The sequence below is a fragment of the Falco rusticolus genome, chromosome 17 (assembly GCF_015220075.1).
Source record: "Falco rusticolus isolate bFalRus1 chromosome 17, bFalRus1.pri, whole genome shotgun sequence".
In the NCBI taxonomy this organism is placed as follows: Eukaryota; Metazoa; Chordata; class Aves; order Falconiformes; family Falconidae; genus Falco; species Falco rusticolus.
This window is the reverse complement of record NC_051203.1, coordinates 1,142,901-1,164,051: the sequence shown is the minus strand read 5'-3', so window position 1 is coordinate 1,164,051 and position 21,151 is coordinate 1,142,901. Positions and strand designations below refer to the sequence as shown.

The 21,151-nt window shown below is 55.3% G+C and overlaps 1 protein-coding gene across 14 annotated transcripts in view; it reads right to left on the bottom strand.

Moving 5' to 3' along the window:
- Window positions 1-21,151, bottom strand: part of PPFIA4 (PTPRF interacting protein alpha 4) — a 57,623-nt gene that overhangs the window by 14,184 nt on the left and 22,288 nt on the right. For 11 of the 14 annotated variants that reach the window (XM_037410626.1, XM_037410625.1, XM_037410627.1 and 8 more), the window contains 12 exons: window positions 17,564-18,369; window positions 9,470-9,571; window positions 9,184-9,348; window positions 8,503-8,577; window positions 7,268-7,363; window positions 6,605-6,826; window positions 6,002-6,148; window positions 5,744-5,878; window positions 5,026-5,109; window positions 4,538-4,669; window positions 2,978-3,040; window positions 1,530-1,621 (listed from right to left, as the gene is read on the bottom strand). In XM_037410626.1, the coding sequence (XP_037266523.1) occupies window positions 1,530-1,621; window positions 2,978-3,040; window positions 4,538-4,669; window positions 5,026-5,109; window positions 5,744-5,878; window positions 6,002-6,148; window positions 6,605-6,826; window positions 7,268-7,363; window positions 8,503-8,577; window positions 9,184-9,348; window positions 9,470-9,571; window positions 17,564-17,800 (1,550 nt within the window). In that variant the 5' untranslated portion in view covers window positions 17,801-18,369. Of the gene's footprint in view, window positions 1-1,529; window positions 1,622-2,977; window positions 3,041-4,537; window positions 4,670-5,025; window positions 5,110-5,743; window positions 5,879-6,001; window positions 6,149-6,604; window positions 6,827-7,267; window positions 7,364-8,502; window positions 8,578-9,183; window positions 9,349-9,469; window positions 9,572-15,505; window positions 15,911-17,563; window positions 18,370-21,151 lie in introns of those variants that run through there. The other 3 variants (XM_037410634.1, XM_037410637.1, XM_037410638.1) reach the window with 2 other exon arrangements.

The window sequence follows — 21,151 nt, the reverse complement described above, 5'->3', positions numbered from 1 at the left end:
GGGAGTGGGTCCCCATGCCAGGCAGAGCAATACAGCAGCTGCTGTGGGACACGAGGCCACTTTTTGCCACCTGTGGTACCCACTGCATATCTCCACACTGCCTGGTTGCTCCTCCTCACCCTGAAGACCCAACCAGACAGCTGAGCAAAGTGCCTTCCTGGAGCAAGGGGACATTACTCTCTATATGCATTGCCATAGGAGGCGTGAGGGTTTTTTGGATTTACGATGACAAAAGCAGTTGTCCATGGCAAATAGCAGGTTTTCCACCACGGTGGGTCCAGTTTGCAGTGCAGATACAGATCTGGGCTCCAAAACCACTAACACAAGCAGCTTGGCTTGGTGTCAGTTTGGTGTTTGCAGATGAAGGCACAGCCCAAGTTTCAAGGGGATTTCTGTTGTGGAGCCACTGACAAGCTGCTCCCAAGCTAAAAACTGATAAAGGTGCCTTAGACAAAAGCTAACATTTCAGCTGGGGAATTATTCTGGCCTCTGTAACTCAAGCTTTCTGATGATTTTTCATCCAAGAAATAATAATTAAAAAAACCACCAACCCCAAATTGTACATCCTGTTCTTACAGACCTGTACAAAGAGGTCCCACAGGTGCTCCAGACACTCCCCTGGCACTCAGCTGTCCTTCATCCCCACAAGCTCTCCCTCACTCTCCCCTCCGTGACAGACACAGGGCCTCCAGGCCCTCCCCTCTCTGCCACAGCTGCTGAACAGATTTGAAGCTGGTTACACTGGCTCCTTTCCATCTCTTCCAGCCTTCCTGAGAGGTGAATTTTCCCCTCTGGATGTTGCTCTCGTTGATCCCTTGCTGCCTCTAACCCTTGTTGAAAATGCTCAGAAGAGGATGTGAACTCCCAGGTGGCTGCAGCAACATGGTGGGGTGCATCTCGTGCTGGCACCTTCCTTTTCTAACCCCCTGGTTTCTTGCAGCAGTGCTGGGTACCCTGAGCAGTGACAGAGGCTGAGACCCGATGGACTCATCTCTCCTCCTGGTGCTTTGGGCTGGTACCTCCCCATCTCCCAGCTGACTTTAAATGAAAAGGGTGTGGGAGGACCATTGTAGAAAGGAGGCGAAAAAATGAGGCGGTCATTGTCCTTTGCCTGCAACACCTCAAAAGAGATTCCTCCTTCTCCACCAGCCCATCCCCAGCACACCACAGAGGGAAATGTGTTTGGTGAACATCCAGCTTTCATAGAAAATTAAGCCCTTTGTGCAGAAAAAGAAACAAAGCCCAGTGGTTTTTCACCCATAGAGGAGCAGATTTGGGGCCATTCAGCTGGGCTGGGCTATTCCCAACAGCCTGTGTCCCACCCCAGGATAATCCACGATGGGGACAGCACAGCTGAGGCTGACCCTGCTGCGATGAACCACCCTGCAGTCCTGCACTGAGGCTTGGTGAAACCAGAAATGCCTGATGCCAACAGCATTTTGGAGCCCTAAAAAAGCAAAATGCCCCCAAAGCCGTGGATGCAGGATGCAAGCACACAGGCTGGCGGGGTTTTGGTGCGTGGCCCTTACCTTGTGTGCACGCTCTCCACAAACGTCCCACTTCTGGTCTTGAGCTGATCGACCTCCAGCCTCAGTTTGTCAATCTCATCAGACAACCGTCGCTGTTTGGGGTGAGACAAGAAACAGGCAGGGGTTGGTTTTGCTCTGAAGAGCTGCCAGGTTTGGGGCAATCCAAATCCTTAGCTATTTCCAGGTTTATATTCCCTTTACAAATCCCCATCCCAGGTTTAAAGCACCTTTGACACATCGGTAAAGAAACAGCTCATGCAGGCAATAATGAATGATGATGCTGGGGCGATGCTGCGAAGGGAGGGAGTGATCACAGGCCAGACAGACAGACACATGCGTGCTTGAAGCGATGCTGCTTTGAGAAATGAAGGAAAACTGGTCCCACTAGGATGCTCTGGTTGTGCTCCAGACGGCACGTGCACGTTCGTCTTGGCAAAGGGCTGGCAGCAAAGGACTCACTAGCCAAATCTGATGCTGGCCCTGTCCCTCCAGCTGCCAGCCCCATCCTCATCAGGAACCTGTGCCTGCACTAAGTGGCTGTGCTGTCCTGCGGGAGGTGTGAGGGGGCAGGCTGCGGGAGGGCAGGGAGGCAGGGGAGATGGGATCCTCCAGGCACAGCAGGATCCAGTCCTGTAGGCAAATGGGCCGTACTGGGGTGGGCAACATGCAGGCAGCGTCATGCGAGTCTCAGAGCTTTGCCTCTGCCTTGAGCTGAGCAGACATGGCTGGAAAGCGTGCGCAGTGCCTGCACATCCTCACCACAGGCAGGGAGCATCTGGGAGACCAAGACCCTGGGCAAGGGGGAAAGCAGCCCCCCCAAACCCCCCAACCATGCATGAGAGTAGGGGCACATCCTGAAAGATCCCATTGCTTCAAAAAGCTGCAACCCCCCAGATTTCCAGCACAGGCCAATGTGGACTCAAGTTGCAGACCCTACTTAGATGTTTCATCTGAGAGCAGGGGAGGTGCAAAGACCTATGGGGCCTTCTGCAAGCCGGGCATGGAGCAGATTTCCCCCCCAGTTTGAGTGAGGGGGTTGAGACAGCCTCAGGGACAAAGGGGACATGGCTGCCTGAGCAGCACTGTCCCTCGCAGCCAGGCTGCACCAAAGAGCACTGGGGTAAATCCTCCTCTAGACACGCGGGCGAAGCCACCCCGGCCTCACTGCTGTCCTCGGCGGGGGGGTCAGGGATGGATGAGTGTGATACAAATATGGAGACGGGACTGAACATGCCTGTTAGGGAACCGAACCGGGGGTCTCCAGGGAGGTGGGTGGCAGCTTCCATCCAGCCACTGCGTGGGTTAGTTTGTGGCCTCCTGCTGCTGGGCGCTTCGGGATCCCAGCTCCTCCGAAACTAGGGTATTTTAGGAGGTACGACTGCCACTAGCCGGGGATTAGGAGTGAGGAAGCGCAGTCACTAGGGCAGGCTCCCTGCAGCGGCATTTACCTTGTCGTGCTGGTGTTCCTCTATCTGCTTTTGGGTATTTTCCAGCTCTTGTAACAATGTGTTCTTTGAAAAACGAAACAAAAGAAAAGGGAACAAAAACAGGAAAGAAAAAGAGAGACCGTTTAGAAAACGGCCATGCAGCCTCCTGGGAACGGCCAGTGTGGAGCTGCTGTGTGGGCGGTGTGACGGATGCCTGGCAGGAGGGACAGCAATGGCTCCCTGATCTATTCCTCACCTACCTGCCTGTGAACCGGTCTTCTCTGCAGACCTCCTGCTCCTCAAGCAGGGCTGCCGTAGCTCAACTCCTGCCCCACACCGTGGCCAGGTCATGGCCATGGAGGGCAAGTGGTGATTAGAGATTTGGTGGGCAGGGCTTGAAGATTAGGAAACGTGTCTGAGAGGAGATCAACTTCTCAAGCAGCTGGATCAAGGGCAAAAATGTCCTCTACATCTAAGCTAGGGAATAGGCAGGGGGAAAAGAAGATGCGTTTGCAGCTGCCTGACCTCATGCTCTTTTTTGGGAGATGCTGGCAACCAAATAAGATCGTTTTTGCCTGTGGAAGACCTGGAGAAACAATCTGGGTGAGCCAGTGCCAGCAGCAGGCTGGGAAGCAGGTGATGCCCTTTTGCAATGTACCACCTCTCTGGTTGCTGTCACTTAATGGGGTGGGAATTTGTACTCGGCCTCATGTGTTGGGTCCTGCTCTTCACCCAGAGCTACTCAGACCTATCTGCTGAATGACTGGACATGCTGGCATAGCCAGATCTGGTTGGGGACAGGAGGTGCAGAGCAGCAGGGGAGACAGACCCAGCCCTGGAGGCATCAGCTGGGCGGTGCAACCCCTCTGTGCTGACTTACTAAAGGGAGCCTGGCCCTTGCAGGAACCCAGATAGAGGTGAATTATCAATGCCTGGCCTCCCATTGGCACTGCGAGGTTGATCCTTGCTCTGAGCCACCTGCTGTCCCAGCTAACTGCATTCATGCTGGGGCAGCAGCAACTCCAGCTGGCTCCTCAAAGGAAAGCTCAGATCCCCAGAAGGAGCGGGGTGGGAGCTGGAAGGCTGCTCATGGACTCTGCCCAGGCATGGAGAAAGCAGATCAGTCTGGGCTTGGGGGGCTGGAAGGTTTCAAGGCAGCATGTGTAGGGGATGGGCAGGTGGCACAGGATGAACGCTGCATTTTCTCCTGCAAAATGCAGTATAGTTTTGCTCCAACAGCCGGGTGCAGGCTGCAGTCAAGGCTGCGCCAAAAGAGACACAGGGAAGCGAGGGAATGGAGCAGGACAAACCCTGGTGCTGCCGGAGATCAAAGGTGGTGGGGAGTGGGTCTTACCGGGCAAGGGCTGGCTAGAGGTGAGGGTATGATGCAGAGCACACTTCCCTGCACTCCCATCAGCCCCAGTGCCCGGCTGGCATACTGCATGTGATCATTCCTCCATCCCTGCACAGGTACTTCCAAAGCCCTGGGCTGTGGCTGGCTGAGGCTCCACACTGGAGGGGCTGCAGACCCCTCAACCCCCCGACAGCCCCCCAGAGGACCCCCTGCCCCCCAGTCACTACCTTCTCCTCCAAGGCTGCCATCCTCTCCTTGAGATGCAGCTGCAGCCTCTCATTGGACTCGCTTAGCAGACGGTCCACAGTGTCTGAGAGCCGCTTGTTGTGCTCCTCATTCATCTTCTCCCGCTGGCGGGCCTGCAACGGCAAACAGCAACCGGCCCCATCAGATCCAGCAGATCGGCTCCTCTGGCCACGTGGGGCTCAGTGCCCTCCTGCCATCCCATGCCTGCTGGTGGTGTCAGAGCTGACCCACCTGGCTCAGCTTTTGAGGACAAACCCACCCCTTACAGCACTGATCAGACCCTCTGTGGGGTTCTGCCAGTCTCAGCCATTTCCCAGCCAGGGATGAACAGGAGAGGACAGGATTCAAAGAGATCCTGCCTGCCTGACCCTTTGTGGTGTGTGCAGGTACCCAGCCACCAAGACAAGGGGGAGCCAAGGTCAGATCAGAACCTGCCAGGACTCCCCGATCCAGGCTGAGCAGCACTTACCCTGGCCAGCTCCTGGTTCTTCTCCTCTAGCTGACTCTCCAGCTGCCGGAGGTGCTCCTCGATGCTCCCGTGCCTCTCTTCTGCCTGGGAAAAGCAGAGCAGCCCTCTTGGATGACGCTCCCCAAAACCATGTGGGGTCCTCCTGCATCCTTCCCTCCATTTCTGCATCCTTATCCTTCTGTGGGATGCAGCACTCTCTCCCACTGTCTGCATCCCCACCATGGTTCACCCTGTGCTCTGCACCCAAAACAGCCCAGCTAGCAAGGTGATGGGAGAGGGAGAGATGCTCTGTGAGCAATCAGGCACCCGTTCCAGTGCCCAGGAAGGGTAGAGCTGGCCGTATCCACATCTCCCTCCAGGCCTGAACCTTCCCAGATCCACCCTGGGTCCTTCCTCTTCCTGCTCATCCCAGAGTGGTCCCAGCACAACCTGAAGGCTATCCACACTGACAGGACTATGCTAGCCTTGAAGAAAGGAGCTGTGGGGAGGGGGCAAACCCCATGCATGCAGGACACATTGAGAACTTTAGAAACAGCGCATTGTCCCTGCAGCCATGGGGAAGGCAGAGGACAGCAAAGCTCAGAGGCTGAGGAGGACAGTGGGGTGCCTTGGGCCTGCCAGGGGGTCCATCACTGCAGGGGCATGGCCAGACCTGCCTCTTCCTCTGGTTCCTGTGCTCCCTTTCTGGCTCTGGTCCCCGAACACCCTGCACACTTGCCTTGGTGAGTGCAGCAATGCGCTGGGCCAGCTCCGCTTCCACCTCAGGCAGCGTCTCTGCCTTCCGCATTGTCTGTTGCAGCTTCTGCTCCGCCAGCTCCAGCAGCTCCTGCAGGTGCCGGGCTTTCTCCTCACACTGTGGGACAGGGCAGGGTGGGTGCCTGGCACCAAGGCTTGCCCGCTTCTCCCATCCCCAGCACCCACTTCTCCCTCCCAAGTCCCTGCGGTGGTGGGGAGTCTTTGGGTCCAGCTTTGGTACCTGGCGGTGCAGGGACTCCTTGTTGGCCAGCTCGCTTTCCAGCTTGTCATTGAGGTCATGGATGGAGGTTGCTTCTCGCTGGGCTGCTAGGTAGCGTTTTTCCAGTGTGGTGATCCTCTCCTCCATGTCCTCTTTCTGAGCCAGGGCCTGGGGAAGTGATGGGACTGTCACATACTGGTCTATGTCTACCATTCCCACTGTGGGAATAATTGGGCCACCCAGCTCCTGCGAGCCTGGGTCACCCCTGAGCCCAAGCATGCAATGAAAACCCTGCTTCATACAGGGATGAGGGACAGCAAAGTGGGAGAGCGACAAAGTGAGAGTCAAGCAATCACAAGAAAACTTTCTAGCATGGACACAGCTCACTGCCCCAGGTCCGCAGCACACCCAGGTATCTTTGTGTCTGCTTACAACCTCAGGGAAGCCCTGCTGATGGACTTGGGGACAATCTCCCAAAGGCAGTGGCCTCTTTTGGGGAACACAGGCCTTCACCCTGCATACAACAGCAGTTACAATCCCTTCCCAGCCCAGAGCATGTGGAAGCTCCTGTGAATGTCTCTGCAACTGCAACAGGCTTGGCAGTGCGAGAGGACAGTGTCTAACCTCTCGGAGGTCCCTCTGGTACTTGCTGCTCATCTCCTCCGATTTGATCAGATCCTTCCTGGCGGTGCCCAGATCCTCCTCCAGCTCAGCGACGCTGGCAGCCAATGCAGAGATGCGCTCCTTGGCCTGGACCACTTCGAAATTCTGCTTCTCCAGGAGCTCCTGTAGCTCCACCACCCGTCCTGCCTCATCATCCGGGTGGACGGAGCCATTGGAGAGCCGCTGCAAGGCAGCAGAGAGGGAGGCGGATGCCGGGCTGCCCCAGAGCATAGGCTGGCATTGCCTGCAGCTATGCACTGGGGGAAGATGGCCCTGCTGGGACGCAGTGAGGTGGTGGGGATGGAGACATGGGGCTCTGGGACCCCTTGTCAACAGTCTCCGCTAGCCAAGGATGTGGCTTCTCACAGGCATGATGGAATAGGGATGGTTGAGGGCTTCCCAGAGCACCCCTGGGAAGCAGAGCCCCTAGGAACATCCAAGCAGGAGCACAAACTCCCCTCCACTCAGAAATGGCCTGTATCTACCGGGAATAGCATCTCCCAGGGGGTTGGACCAAGGGGAGAAGGAAAAAAGTTTTCAGCACCCTGGAGGCAGCAACAAGGGGGCTGGAGTAATGATGACCTCAGTGAGCACAGTCAGAGCAGGGGTTTCTGGGGCTCTCACCTTCCAGGGAAGCTTCTGTGCTGGCTCCTTGGGCTCCCTCTCATCCCGCTCACCCGCTGGGGCCTCCCGAGAAGCACCTTGCTGCAGAGCTGCCACCTGCATGACAAAGGGCTTAATTAATGAGAGAAAGCAGATGAGACCAGCTGGTCTTGTCAGCTGGTGAGACCAGCCCTGGTGCACCCAGGTCTGCAGATGGCTTCCTGCTGGAATCCTCCACCTTCATACTCATTAGTGCCTATAGCTGAGGAGGAACTGGAGGGATCGCGTGAAGAAGAGAGGGGAAGGCAGAGATGCTCTGAAGGCTCAGCACTGATGGAGGGTGGAGCCTGTATGTCTTGCATGGACAGAGCGGTGCTCACTACAGGCACACAAAGAGCCTGAGCCCCAGCAGTAAGGTTTTCCTGGTGAGCCCTTGGGGACCTGAGCCCTGCATCCCAGGACTCCTTTCCAACTCATTTCACTAGTGTGCAGCCAGACAGACTCCAAACCTGGTGCAGACATAAGCAGCAGGAGCAGGGGATAAACATTGACATCGCACCCTGCTCTGCTGGGGGAGGATGGGGAAAGTTCCCTGCAAGGTGACTGAAGGCCAGGCACTGCCTCCCCACTGAGCCTGGGGAAGTACCATGAGACATCCTGGGAACTGGAAAGGGGAGCAAAATTTGGCCAGGCAGAGGCTATAAGGGTGGCTCTTTCCTTTTGGCAGTAGTGGCAGGGCACAAACTTCCGATCTAACTGCCTAAAAGCAGGGTTAATATAATTCCAGGATGAAAAGGACTAGATGTTGGGGACAGCAAAGTCCCCGTGCCAGGGTCTCAGCAAGGAAGGAGATGGATGATCCAAGGTGAGGTGCTCAGAGCAGTGAGGTCTGGGTCTCTGCTGAGGCAGGGAAATCCCAAGCCACTCTCAGCCCCCTGAAATGATTCACATTCAGGTTGCTTTTGTCAGTGAAATGAATACCAAACAGTAGAACACAAGAAACCTTGCCTGTGAGACACAAGTTTTCAGCATATTTACAAGATTTCCTTAAATACAGACAATCCTTCATTTAAATAGCAATTTTAGAATAAAAGCCTTACATTAAAAATGCCTAAATGCCAATTCTCTGATTTGCCTGATCGTTTGAGGCTGGTATTTCAGAAAAATCAACATGAATTCATGAATGTAGCACAGAGCAGTCCCAGCCCAGTGGGCACCCCAGCAAGGGGCCAGGGTAGGCTGCCCAAATACCTTACCTGCCGGTGTGCATCCACGAGCTGCTCCTCCAAGGTTGCCACTCGCTCTAAGGCTGCTCGCAAGCGTTCCCTGACCTGCAGTTGTGTAAGACAATGGGAAAGGCCATTATTTACCTGTTACGAGGGTGCCCAGGATCTAGGCAAGCTCCCAGCCCCTTTTGTCTGGCTGACATCCAGGTTCAGGTGGATTCACATCCAGGACACAGGCTCAGGGATGCTCCAGCCCATCGCCTGGGAGAGTGAAAGCATGTTGGAGAGGACAGCCTGGGCCAAGCTGACTCTTGGAGACCTATGGTCAGGACAGCTTGAAGACATCTTTTAGCAAAGGAGATGATTGAGGTAAATGAATCAGGAGGAACAAGAGTTGTAAAGCAAAAGACTGAACCAGGGTGCCAAATGCCAGCGCTCACCACATGTGAGTAACCCGTGGAAGCAAGTTCCCCATCCTCGACAGCTTCAAACCCACAGCACCCACTTGCCAGCCCCACCAGTTCCTAAAATGAGGGTGTTGCAGATTTTGGATATCCAAGACCTTCCTCCTGAGGGACCCCATGTCACCACCCAGCTCAACAACAAAAAATGATGTCCAGCAGGAGGGAGAAGAAGGGTTGGGAGAAGGTCAGCTTTAAGCAGGGGATGCTCATGCAGCAAGCCAGGAGAGGTCCCAGCAGTCTGTCTCACCTTTTCATCTAGCGCCTTGTGATGCTCAAAGAGTGACTTCAGCGCCTTGAGCACCTCGACCTCACTGGAAACCCCGGACGGCGACTGGGCCTGACGCTTGACCACAGTCATCCTCAGGGACCGCTCATGCCTCGACACCAGGCACTCCAGGTGCTCCAGCAAGAGCTGCAAGAGGGCAAGCGTGAGGCTCTCACCACCCCTGGTCAATGCCGATATCGGCCCAGCAGCCTGCAGTGTCCCACATTTCTCAGGACTAAAAGCCAGAGACAAGGTTTTCTATGCTTACCCGGGTGTTATTGCGCTCAGCTTTCAGCTCCGAGATCTCCTCTTCCCTCTCCAGGAGCTGCTCCCGGCACGCACTGAGCTCCCGTGTCAGCGTTGCAAACTCCTGCAGAAATCAGAGCATAGCCATGAGCAGGGAGAGTGGGGTGGAGACTGGAGACAGAGCCAGTATTCTGGCCCCACTGCTGGGACCTCACGTGCAGAGCACTTCCCATCCAAACCCAACCGGGGAGAGACGGCGACACCAAGGGGAACATCGAGAAATTGGTGGAGAAGCACAGCCAGGCTGCGAGGCGATCTATTCCTGGCTTGCCTGAATGGTTTGGACTAGGAGAATGCAGGATCCCAATATTTATCCATTTGGTCTGGTGTCCAATGACACAAGAAACTCCTCTACAGCTCCAGAGGCACTCGATGGTATTTACAGCATTCCAGTCAAGGCCACCAGCATGCTCCCATCTCCACTGCCCCCTTGATGCAACCCAGCAGAGCACCCACCTTGGAGCATCCCATCAGGCTAAAACTCACCACAAAGCTGCAGCTGGCCAGGATGAGTCCCCTGGCCCTCAGCCTTAGCCATGGCTTCAGAACTGGATATCATCCAAAATCTCCTTCCGAAGGAAAGAGCAAGATCTGCCCCAGTCCAGCATGTAGGGTCCCATCAAGCTTCTTATGGGCACCCTTGAGCCCCAAGCCCCAGCTGAGGGAGATGGGGCAGAGCAGGAGATGTGGCAGCTGCCACCAGTCCTTGCTGCAGTTACGACTCCAGGGAGGTGACATCCAGCAAGGAAGAGCTGTGCACAGAGCAATGCCAAAGTAGAGCTGAAAAGGCAGCACATCCTTTGGGATATGATGGGCTTCTCAGAAACAGAGCAACTGCACTTGTGGCTGTGTCAGAGGGGGAAAGAAATTCGCTCTGGAGTTCCTAGGATGCAGGAGAAATCCAGGCTCCTGGGTTAGCTCAGGAGCACTCTCCCATTGCTCCCAGTTGCTCTTTTAATCACCAAGTGGTGGCAGGACGAAGCAACATTTTGCAGCTGAAATTTCTTGGGGTGAAAAACGCAAATGTGGAAACGCTTCATGAATTTACACCAGTTTCACAGTGTTGTTAAGAAGAACTTAAAAAGGAAAATGGTTTCAGAAGAGGCTGGGAAGGATTTGATCGAGCATTAACAAACCCAATTTTGACTGGGGGCTGAGAGCTGTTTTACAGCATGAAATTCTCTTTCACTTTAATTTTCAAGTTAAACAAATAAAACCCCTTCAAACTGAAGCAAAATGTTGAGGCTTAGGTTGAATCAAATGCTCTGCTCAGCTCAAAGTGAAATCTCTTGCAACAGCTGACATCCCTCCAAGAAATCAAGAGCTTTTTAATCTCTGTTTGTCCCAGCTAGATTTTCTCTCTCCCTTTCCACCCCAAACTGCTCACACCAGTGTGGTTTTTAGCGTGGGGTTGGTGGGGAAAGTGGTGTCACTGGTGATGCTGAGATCCCACAGTGGGACAGAGACTGAGCATGCCACAATGTGGAGGAAGGGAAAAAGCAATCGCAGAGGCCGAAGTCAGTCGTGATCCCAATAAACAGCTGCTTTTCTGCCCATCACTATGCCTCAGGGCTGCTGTCACCTGACATCCCTGCTCCAGCATCTCCGCAGGGCCTGAGTCCCCCAGCTCCTTTCCAGACCCACTCCTGCCCTGTTGCTTCCCCAAGGACCACTCCAGCCCTGGGGTCATCCCTGTCCCCATCACTTGTCCCAAAATCGATTGAAGCACTCCAAACCTCCATTACCAGCCTCTGCCATGCCCAGGCACCATCCTGTGCTTGCTCTCGGGACCATCCCATAGACCCCCAAAGTGCAGCGAGCCCCACTGCAGAGCCAGTTTCCCCAGGAGACCGCTGTGCTGGCCAAGCCTTTCCTGGAGCCACGCTCTCCCAGCCAGTGGGGATTATGGCTTGGCACAGCCCAGCAGCACACACACGTGTGTGCGCACCACCGGGTTATGCAAGCACTACGCACAAGAGTGAGCAGCTCGCGAGCATCCCTGCGGATTATATCAGCACTGGGACTTCCTGCTCACCAGCGTTGGGCAGAAAGTGTGCGAAAGCGGCAGCAGGAGGTGCCAAATTAGGTGCCCATGCATCACTGGTTGTTTCAGATTTAGGGACGTGTCACTTCCCCAGTCCCTCAATACACCAAGAGACAGGCAACAAGGCTGAAGGAGCTCAGCAAAAGCACCCTCACAGCCGTGACAGCCTCAAGAATGTCTTTCAGCAGCCCAAGCTGTAACAGTGGGTGACACATCGGCTGTGGACTCTCTCTCAGCACTGGGGCAGGGACCAAGCAGATCCAAAGCCCGCAGATCTGCAAAGGGTGGAAACCTCTTGCTCTGCTCCATGGCTGGCAGGGAAAACAGGGGCTGTGGACATGGATGCTCTCCTTGCTGGGGTGAGCAGCGTGGGATGGATGGGACAAGGCATTGGAGGCAGCAAGGGAAGAGAGATGCCATGCTGGGAACGGTGGTGGCCAGCGCTCAGCTCTCCTCACCCTGCATTGCCTGCATGGCCCACCCGGGCTGGCCAAGCTGTACAGATTGTGCCTGCAATCAGGCTTTCATCCTGAAAGGCAAGGAGATTAAAAGAGAGAGAAAATCCACTGGAGAGAGACAGACTGCCCCCACCCCGGCCAGCCCAATGCAGTGCACTGGTCAGCAGGTCAAAGCATGGTGGTGGCTCCACTCCAGGCACAGCACAAAACTTCTGCCCAAACCTATCCCACGGGGTGCTCCTCTCTGAGCACTCCACCCTGCCAGGAATGGCTGGCCAGATCCTGTGCTGCGCGCCCCAGAGAGGCTGTCAGGCCTGGAGCATCCTATGAGAAATAAGAGAGACCACGATAACTGTCCTCCCTTGGGGAAAGGCTGCAAAAAGGAGCATTTGTCACCAAAAATAGCAACACCCCTGCAGCAAGACAGGACAGCAGTAAGGGTGAGCCGAGTACACAGGGCTGGGGGGCACTTGCAAGCCTGATTTGATGCCTTGGGAATAAAAAAAGAGGAATACAACACTCCAGCACCCGCCTGTATCTACCTCCATCAGCCCCAGCTGTGCCCAACATCTGCCTCCTTGCTTCTGGGACACTGGCAGGCACCAGGTGAGTTTGGGGACCATGATGACAAACTGTCCCCAGCTCCCAGCTGCAGTGTCACATTGTGGAGTACAGCTTTCACCCCCATTCACAGGTATGCTATTGCCCTAGGTCCCAGCAAAGTGGTGATAAAGAGGACCTGGGTGATTTTCCTCTGCCCTGGACATGGCCAGGAACCTTCCAGGAGACGCAGAGGCCTCTGCCCCTGGCTCTGATAAGCTCTCAAACTAAGCAGGGACACCTATAAATGGATTAGAAAGTGAAGGAGAGGTGCCTGATCTGCAATCAAAGGATGGATGATGAGACACAGCTCTGGGAGTCCTCAGGAGCCCTACAGGAAGCCCAGCAGCCTGGGAAGTGGCTAATTTGGATTAAAACCAAACCACCCGAAGTGCACCTGCCTGGGCTCAGCCCCAAGCCCCAAGGTGGGAGGGAGCAGGGTGGACGGACGCTCTTTTCACCATCAAAGCAGGGATAGAGACCCAGAGCACCACACAAGGTATTGAAATGAGGCTTTTCGGTCAGCACCAGGCACGTTCAGGGTTCAGGGTCTTCCCCCTTGGCTGCATCAATAGGGAAGGCACAGGGAAGAGCTGGAGGGAGGCCAGAAATAAGCTACACAGAGACAGCTGGAGAGCAAGGATGGGTTTAGGAAGCTCAGGGAGAGAAGGCTCATAGCATGAAAAAGCTGAAATGCAAAAGTCCTCAGCCCAGAGCCATCTTCTGCCTCTCCCTGTGCCATCTGCAGCACAGACAAGGATGCAGTGAGACTGCACCAAAGTGAGCAAAATTCCCCCGTTTGTGGCAGGAACGCAGCCGCTGCTCCAACGCATCCGAGCCTTGGGAACAAACTGGCTCCAGCTGTGGGATTAATGGCATTTTAAAGCCCCTAATTGGAGTGATTGCTCCTGATGGGCCAGGCATGTGAAGGAGGGTGATGCGGGAAGGATATCTCTGGCAGAGGGTGATGCAAGAATGATGCCTGCACCGCACTGCTGACTTGGCACCTGAGGGGTGCAGCCCCATCCGTCCGTCTACCCACAGTGGGAGTTGGCAGACCACTCACCCCAGTTTCTCCTTGTTGTCCCAACAGCAGTGCAGAATTACAAGAAAGCCCTAAGTCACAGTCGAAGGGATAAACACGACCCTGAGCAGTGTGTAGCATGGGATTACAAAGATTAAATCCTACTGGGTAAACTCAGGGCTTCGACCGTCACCCATCCTCAGCACTGGGCAGTGTGTGGCATGTTCTGGACCTCTCAGCTACAGCACCATGACTCTGTGGGGACCATCCATGCAGAACTGGTGTCCTCCCTTCTCAACAGGCAGACATGATGTGTATTTCCACCCAGGATTGCTTGGAGAGGAGCATTGTACAGCTGAGCAAGCAAGAATTCAACATCTCAGTACCCTGGTCTTGTGGGAGCACAACCGGCTCCAATAGCTCATCACTGAGCCACCAGATCCCTCCACCCTTCCCCAAAATCTTGAGACATGTTAAAGGTCTTGTTCAGTGGGTGTTTTCCCTCCACCTGGAGCTGCTGAGGTTCCTATTTTAATGCTGCTTTTTGCAGGTGTTAACTCCAGATATATTTTTAAGTTAAATGGGAGGAATTTGGGGTGATTATCTGATGCCAGGACCTCCCCCAGCTCCTGGGGGACCTCCAGAGATCTTGGGGAGTCTTAGGGGGTCTGGCTACCCCAAAAAGCCCAGTTCTCAACTCCTCAGGCAGCTCCAAGAGGCAGCAAATGCACAGCAGAGCAGTGCCTGGAAGGAAGAACTGCAGGAGGTTTTTGTGGCCATTGGTAGCCCTCAGCACAGCAGCCCCTGTGAAATTTGGGAGCCTGTTCTCCCCCTGGCACAGCTGGGGACCAGGCACTCTTGCCAAATCCCCAAGCCCTGGCAGGACAGGGACTCCTGCCATCCCACACAGGATCCTGCACCAGGAAGACATCTGGATACACCTGGAGCCCTGCATGTTGCATCCCTGGGTGGTATGTACACCTAGGAGAGCAGAGGAGAAACCAAGCTGAGTGGCCAGGCAGGAGGGAGCTGGCAGCCGTGCCAGGGTCCCCGGGGCTGCTGAGAGCACCCGGACCCTGGTCAGGGCTTGGTCCTCAGCTGCAAACCCCCTGCACAAGCAGGGAAGGCAGAGGGATTGGAGCTGAGAGCTTTCAGCCCGATTAAGTCACATTCAGCACTCCCATATGAATAAATAAATCATGTAAGAAGCATTAAGGCAGCTTACGCTCCTCAGGAAATTGCCCTGGAGTTCTGCCTTTTGGGGGCTGAGGGATACCCCTATGGATTAAGGGGGGGATGGCTTGGCCATGTGGCAACCAAGCCCCACAAAGGCAAGGGGGAATGGGAGCTACAGGCAGGAACATCCCTGGAGCATCCCTGCCTGCCCCATGCAGGGGTTTGCTCCAGACAACAAACACATCCCCTGCCTGCCTCATGTGTGGGTCTACGCCAGACACATGTTCCCTGCCTGCCCCATCAAAGGCTCTGCTGGCACTCTGGACCCTGTGACAATGCAGTGACATCCAGCTGCCACTGTGCTCTGAAAAGATGCGGAGTGCCACGGCTCCCAGCCGCCATCTATCCCACCCTCCCCAGGCAGCATGTCCTCCGTACAGCTAGAGCCTGGCTCTTCCGTAGACTGGGAAAGGGCTGTCAGCCTTGTGGGTGACCACCGATGAGCCTGGGTGCCCAACCCTGCCACCCAAAAGGATTTCTTCAAGCAATCCAGCTTGAATCCCATGCCAATGGGGTCTGACATATTGCAGTAAGCTCCTGGGCAAAAGGGCACACAGAGGAAGAAGAAGATAGGACAGACCCGTGGAATGCCCCCATGCAGTGCCCTGGGGAAGAGACCGGCCGCGTCCCGCTTACCTGGTACATGCACATGCTGGGATTAATCCCATTGGGCAGGTGAGTGCCTTTGGGTTTGCTCCCCGTGTTCATGCTGAGCCCTCATCTCCTGTGAGGACAGCTAGTGCAGTCCCAAGGGTGAGTGGCACAGTGGGCTTTAGGGGCCGCCGTGCCCGGGCACAGAGCCCCAGTGCCCGCGCAGGGGCAGGCAGGGCAGTGGAAGGCAGCGGGAGCTCAGGGCAATTCCCCATCTGCCACCTGCCCTGATCACATCCCTCACAGGGGCAGGGGGCAGGAGGCAGCCCTGGCTGAACCGGGGCACCCAGCAGGCTTGTGGGTGCAGCGCTCCAACCGAGCCCCTTTGCACTGACCCAGTTTGCTCCGTCTGCACACCGCCCCTGCCGAGGCACCGAGGACCCCTTATTGGAGCAGGAGTGGAGACTAAATCCGCGTGGTCCCTTAATCCGAGGCGGCTGTGGTGGGGCGGGCAGTGTGTGCTCAGGGTGACCTGACTTGCTCTCTCCAGTGCACGCTGGCAGGGAAGCTGGGAGCAGAGGGGAGGAGAGTTGCCGGTGCATGCGAGGTGGTGGTGGTCCTGCCTGCACCCAGCACTTGGGTACAGCTCAGCACATCCCCAAGGACAGGGAGCAACTCATCCACGGGGACCCCAGGAGCTCCCAGGGAAGCACTGCTGGGTTTTTTGCTTTCAGCAGCCTGGGCAGAGCCAGGGCCAGCCCAGCTCTGTGCATGGAGACACAGGCTGCCTTGCTCCTGAGCTGCCTTCCCCTGTCCAGAGCGGATAATGGATGCCGAGAGCCCGCCAGCCAGCAGACCAAGCTCTGTCCTGGCTTGTGCCACCAGTTCTGATCCATTAGTTATTTCCCGTCTCCCTAGGGTGCCCCAAACCCAGCACCCAGGCAGGGAAGATCTGAGGTCTCAGCACCATCACAGTCAGAACAGGTATAAACATTTGAAGCCTCCTGCTTCCCCTGCCTGGTGCACTCCTCTCCACAACACACCCACAATGGAGCAGTGCAAAAGCCTCCCAAATCCTGCTCGCCCCAAGTCTGGGCCCTGGGACACCGCGTGCTGCCCCATGAGACTCTGCAGGGAAGGCGGGCAGCTCGGATCCACCCTGCACAGCCCTGTGACACTGATCCACCTCATCTTCCTCTGACCTGAGCATCTTTCTTCGTGGAGGCCAAGCTCAAGTCCAGGTCTCTGGTGTACCTGGATTGGGTCCTGCAGGTGGATGAGCTGGGAGCAGAGCAACACCAGAAACACCAGCAGAGCCATGGCAAGCCCTGATTTCCCTATGTCCTGGGCTACTCACTGAGCACAGACCTCTGGCAGCTCCCCCACCCACTGCCTATCTGCTCCAGCTCAGGGAACAAACTGGCCCATTGCAATGTCCCAGTCCCCACTCTGCCCCCAGCCTCCCATGTCAGGACCAAGCTCAAGACAAAGAAAGTCCGATCACCCCACCGGGCAGTGGGGCTGATGGAAAGGAGCTCTCCTGCTGAGGGAAGGGGCAGAGAGGGGGGGGCTTCAGCACTGGGGAAAGAACATGGTTAATGTCCTCATTTGGGGACTCTGTAAGTGCCAGTGTGGACTCATGAAACTGAGGCCTTTCTGACATCCCAAGGAGCTGGCCGGAGGCAGCAAGCCAGATCTGCTACCCAAAATGTGCCATCTGCTCCCCAAGCACTGTTCCCCAATGGGTAAGTGTGGGCTCTGCATCTGCCTCACTGTTGCCCTTGGGCATCCTCAGGAGATTTTGCCCCTTCTCCATACCCATTCTCCTGTGTAACGGAGGGGATTACAGTCTCACACCTCCCCACAGGGACTCACAGACAACAAGGGGTACAGAGAAGGGGAGATGCCCAAGGTGGTTGTGGCTTGGCCTTGGGAGAACCTATGGGTTTTACTATTGGCATGAGATGCAAAACATCCAGCAGCATCAATGCTATCACACCTGGTACCTTTCTAAATGCATGATCTCAAAATCACATCCAAGTGGCTGATCACCCTTGTATGCCTCATTTAAGGCTCACAATCATCCCAGGGCCAGATCTTTACCTGTGGGAGTGCTGAGTTGAGTTGCCTCTGGAGCTGGTCACGTTCCCGTAGGGTCTCCTGCAAGCGGCTCTGGGTGACAGAGAGCGTCTCACGGGTCTCCCGCAGGGTGTCCAGCAGCTTGTCCCTCTCATCCAGCATGTTCACCATCAGCTGCTCAAAGTCGGCATCCGCCTCAGAGCCCTGTGGGGGACCCAGAGGGTCCCCCTCGCTGATGGTGGGCATCACCTCGCACATCATGGCGGAGTGTGACAGGTGGGCAAGTGTCCTGAAGGTGCCCAGTGGGGCAGGCAGTGGGTGCTGTTGAGCTGCAGGGCCCTGATCACATTGCTACAGGCTCCCACGGGTCAGGGGAATCAGCACAGGAGGGGACAACGGGGTGGTGAAGGTGGAGGGAATACCCCATCACTTCTTGGGTACTAAGCAGAAGCTGGCATCACTCCGGCAGGGACAGAGGGACCTCCTTGGCACCGACAAGGCCCTCGTAGTCTTAAATCACTCCAGTCAGCTGCCTGTCACTGCCAGGGTCCCTTGTGTCACCTCTCTGACGCCTTTCGGAGGGGCTGCAGCATCAGTGAGCCACAGGGGTGTTCAGAGGCAGACAAAGTGACCCCTGAGGACTCGTTCCAATGGGAAGCCCAAGCTGGCAGCAGCACAGGGAGGGTGTGGGAGATATTTGGGCTGTTTGGGCATGCTGAGGAGTCTGGTGATGGTGGGCTGTTCTCCCCAAGGCTGGATGAGATGGTCACAACTGATGTGGGAACATGTCTCCGTTTGGCATCACAGCTCTTCAAACACACAGCGGTGACCTACAGGAGAGGGGACAAAGATCAGATCCCTCCTGCTGCCCCCAAAATGCCCAGGGCATCTGCCCAGCACCCTTTGCCCCCCATCAAACCCTGGTAGATTGCAACAGGTGGGCTCAGGACTCACAGGAATGGGATTCAGCCCTGGGGTCATGTGGGCACCCTCCACTCACCTCCACTTCTGCAAGGGGACAAACCATGGGCAAGATGAGTCGAGCAGCAAAACATGATGTAGCAAGCTTGGGGTGAGAGTCACTGGTCTAATCCTCATTATAGGGCAGTCCTCCTTAAGTTTTTAAACCTTTACAACAGATACAATGCTTGAGGACAGGTCCCAATATCCTTATATCACTCTCCTTTCAAACCAGCATACGCACACAGACAAAAAGGACCTGCACGCCATCATGGGCCAGATCAGCCTGTTCTGGCCCTTTGGACTGGAATAAAAGCTCATGTCTCAAACAGCTCGGCAGCACAGTGGGGCATTTCTCCCCAGTTCAAAGGCAGTGTGTGTAAGGAGATGCTTTTGTGCACACCCAGACGTGCAGACACATATTGCCAGGGCCAGGGGAACCATAGCTCCGTTCTTGGGATGACATTGGCTCATCAGCTGATGGGAAGTTTGACACAAAAAACCCTCTAAAAATAGAGAAGCTCTGGCAAAAACACCAGCCCCTCAATGTGTATGCAGCACTTTATGCTGAAAGCTGGCTCCTGCATGCCAGGGACGTGGGGCTGGACTGACCCGCAGGTAGCTGTCTGACTTCCTCCCCTTTACGGATTTGTCACATTCCTCAAGTGGAATAAAATCTGTTATGGGCCTGTAATGCTGTCGTGGTCCTTCGAGGCTTGTTCATGCTCCTTTCCTGGCTGTTGGGATGTGGATGACCAGGATAATTGTGCATTGTGGACATCCATCCCCACAGCTTCCCTGCAAAAAGGAGGCTGATAGAGGAAAAGGCACAGAGTGAGGAACCATTCCAATCCCCTGCTCTCCTTGGGTTGAGTTGGACATGAGCCTCATCCCCGTAATTAAGCAGGTAAAATGTTGTACAGTCCTCCCTCCCCGATTAGCAGTCCCAGTGGTACCCACACATGAACGTGGCCATGCTGCCAGCCTCCTCGGAGGGCAGACGCCCTCCCTCCCCAGGCTGTAGGGAGAGCTGGGGCCAAGAACAGCCAATACCAGCCTTACCCCAGGGCTAAGCTCTATTAATTTGGGTGCAAAGCCCAAATGAGGTGACTTTCATGCACCATTTTGCCACTGTACCTCTGCTTGTGGGATGAGCGTGGAGCAAGGATGTCCACACTGTGGAAAGCCAGATGGCCTCTTGATCACGATGTCAATGGCAAAATCAGCCACGTGGCCACATCCCTACCCCAGCTGCTGGCAAGGTACTGAATGAATTAGTAGGTGAATTAAGAGATATCAATCAAGGCAGGGAGGGAAGAGCCCTGCAGCCACTCAGGGAAGAGAAATGCTGCAGGGAATGGCCAAGACATAAATCTGACAGGAGCAATGATGGGATGGAAATTTATCCCAGCTGCAAAGGAGAGACTCACTTACCACGAGGAGACTCCACAGACCCCAGTCCCGGCAAAGCAGTGGTGCCTCCCCACACCCCATGGAGGTATTCCAAGGGGCTGAACCCACACAGTGCAGGAGGCAGCGCAGATTTACCCTAGGCATCACCCAAGGGCTAATTTTCTTTTTGCTTCCCCCATGGTTGAGCTTGCGCACAGGTGGCTGGGGCAGTTTAGGTAAACCCATGCGCTACTTTGCTTCACTGCAACCTGCTCCTGTGCACAGCTATATCCTGTTACATGTGTTATATGCTATATATGCTGGAGGGTGTCCAGAGAAGGGCAACAGAGCTGGGGAAGGGGCTGGAGCACAAGTCCGCTTGTCTTCTGCACCTGCTGCCTTCAAGCCTTTTGGAGCAGGAAGTGTGTTCAGCGAGCAACAGGCATGGGCGAGCATGCAGGGGTGTGCACACACCAGGGGCATGCACATGTGCAGCAATATCCATGCATGCAGGGATGTGCACATGAGTAGGAATGTGCATGGGTGCAGGGATGTGCAGGAACACATGCAGGAAGCTCCTGCCCAGGGTCAGCTCCCCTCAACACAAGCATCTTCTCATTTCTGTACCACCTCAAACCTTGGGATTTTCTTTGTTCTCCAAAAGCAACAGAGAATCACCCATTCCCACACATCTCTTCCCCTGGGAGCCCAGCTGCAGCTGCACACACAAAGATGCTGTCCCTGCAGAGCGCAGCTCAGCATTTCCTAAGCAGACCTCCATGTCCAACCGGTCACTTTTAAGGACCTTGAGGATGTCAGTGCGGACAACACTCCGAGCACATCACACACTTTGCTGGTGATTTTACAGCAGTGAGGGCAGACTGAAAGCAGCCCTTCGGCACTGGATGTCGGAGAGGTCCGAGCTTGCTCGCAATTAGCAGCAAAACACCGCCTGTGAATCTCAACCTTTCAACTGTGTTTGGTAAAACTACATAAATGTTACTGCCTGAGTTTAGAGGGCCTTAACTGATGGGATAATCATTGGGTAGAGGAGCGAGGATGTGAGGAGACAGCTGGTGAGCTGAGAAAACAGACACTGTGCAGCTCTAGCCCTTTGCTGAGTATTTTTAGTCCCGCAGGGCTGCCAGGCACAGACTTGCTGGAAGCAGGTTTGTTGCCAGTGAAAACGTGCTTGCTTTACTATACCCCCCCAGCCAAACGATGCTTTCCCCACTCTTTGAGATGGAAAACAGAACAGTC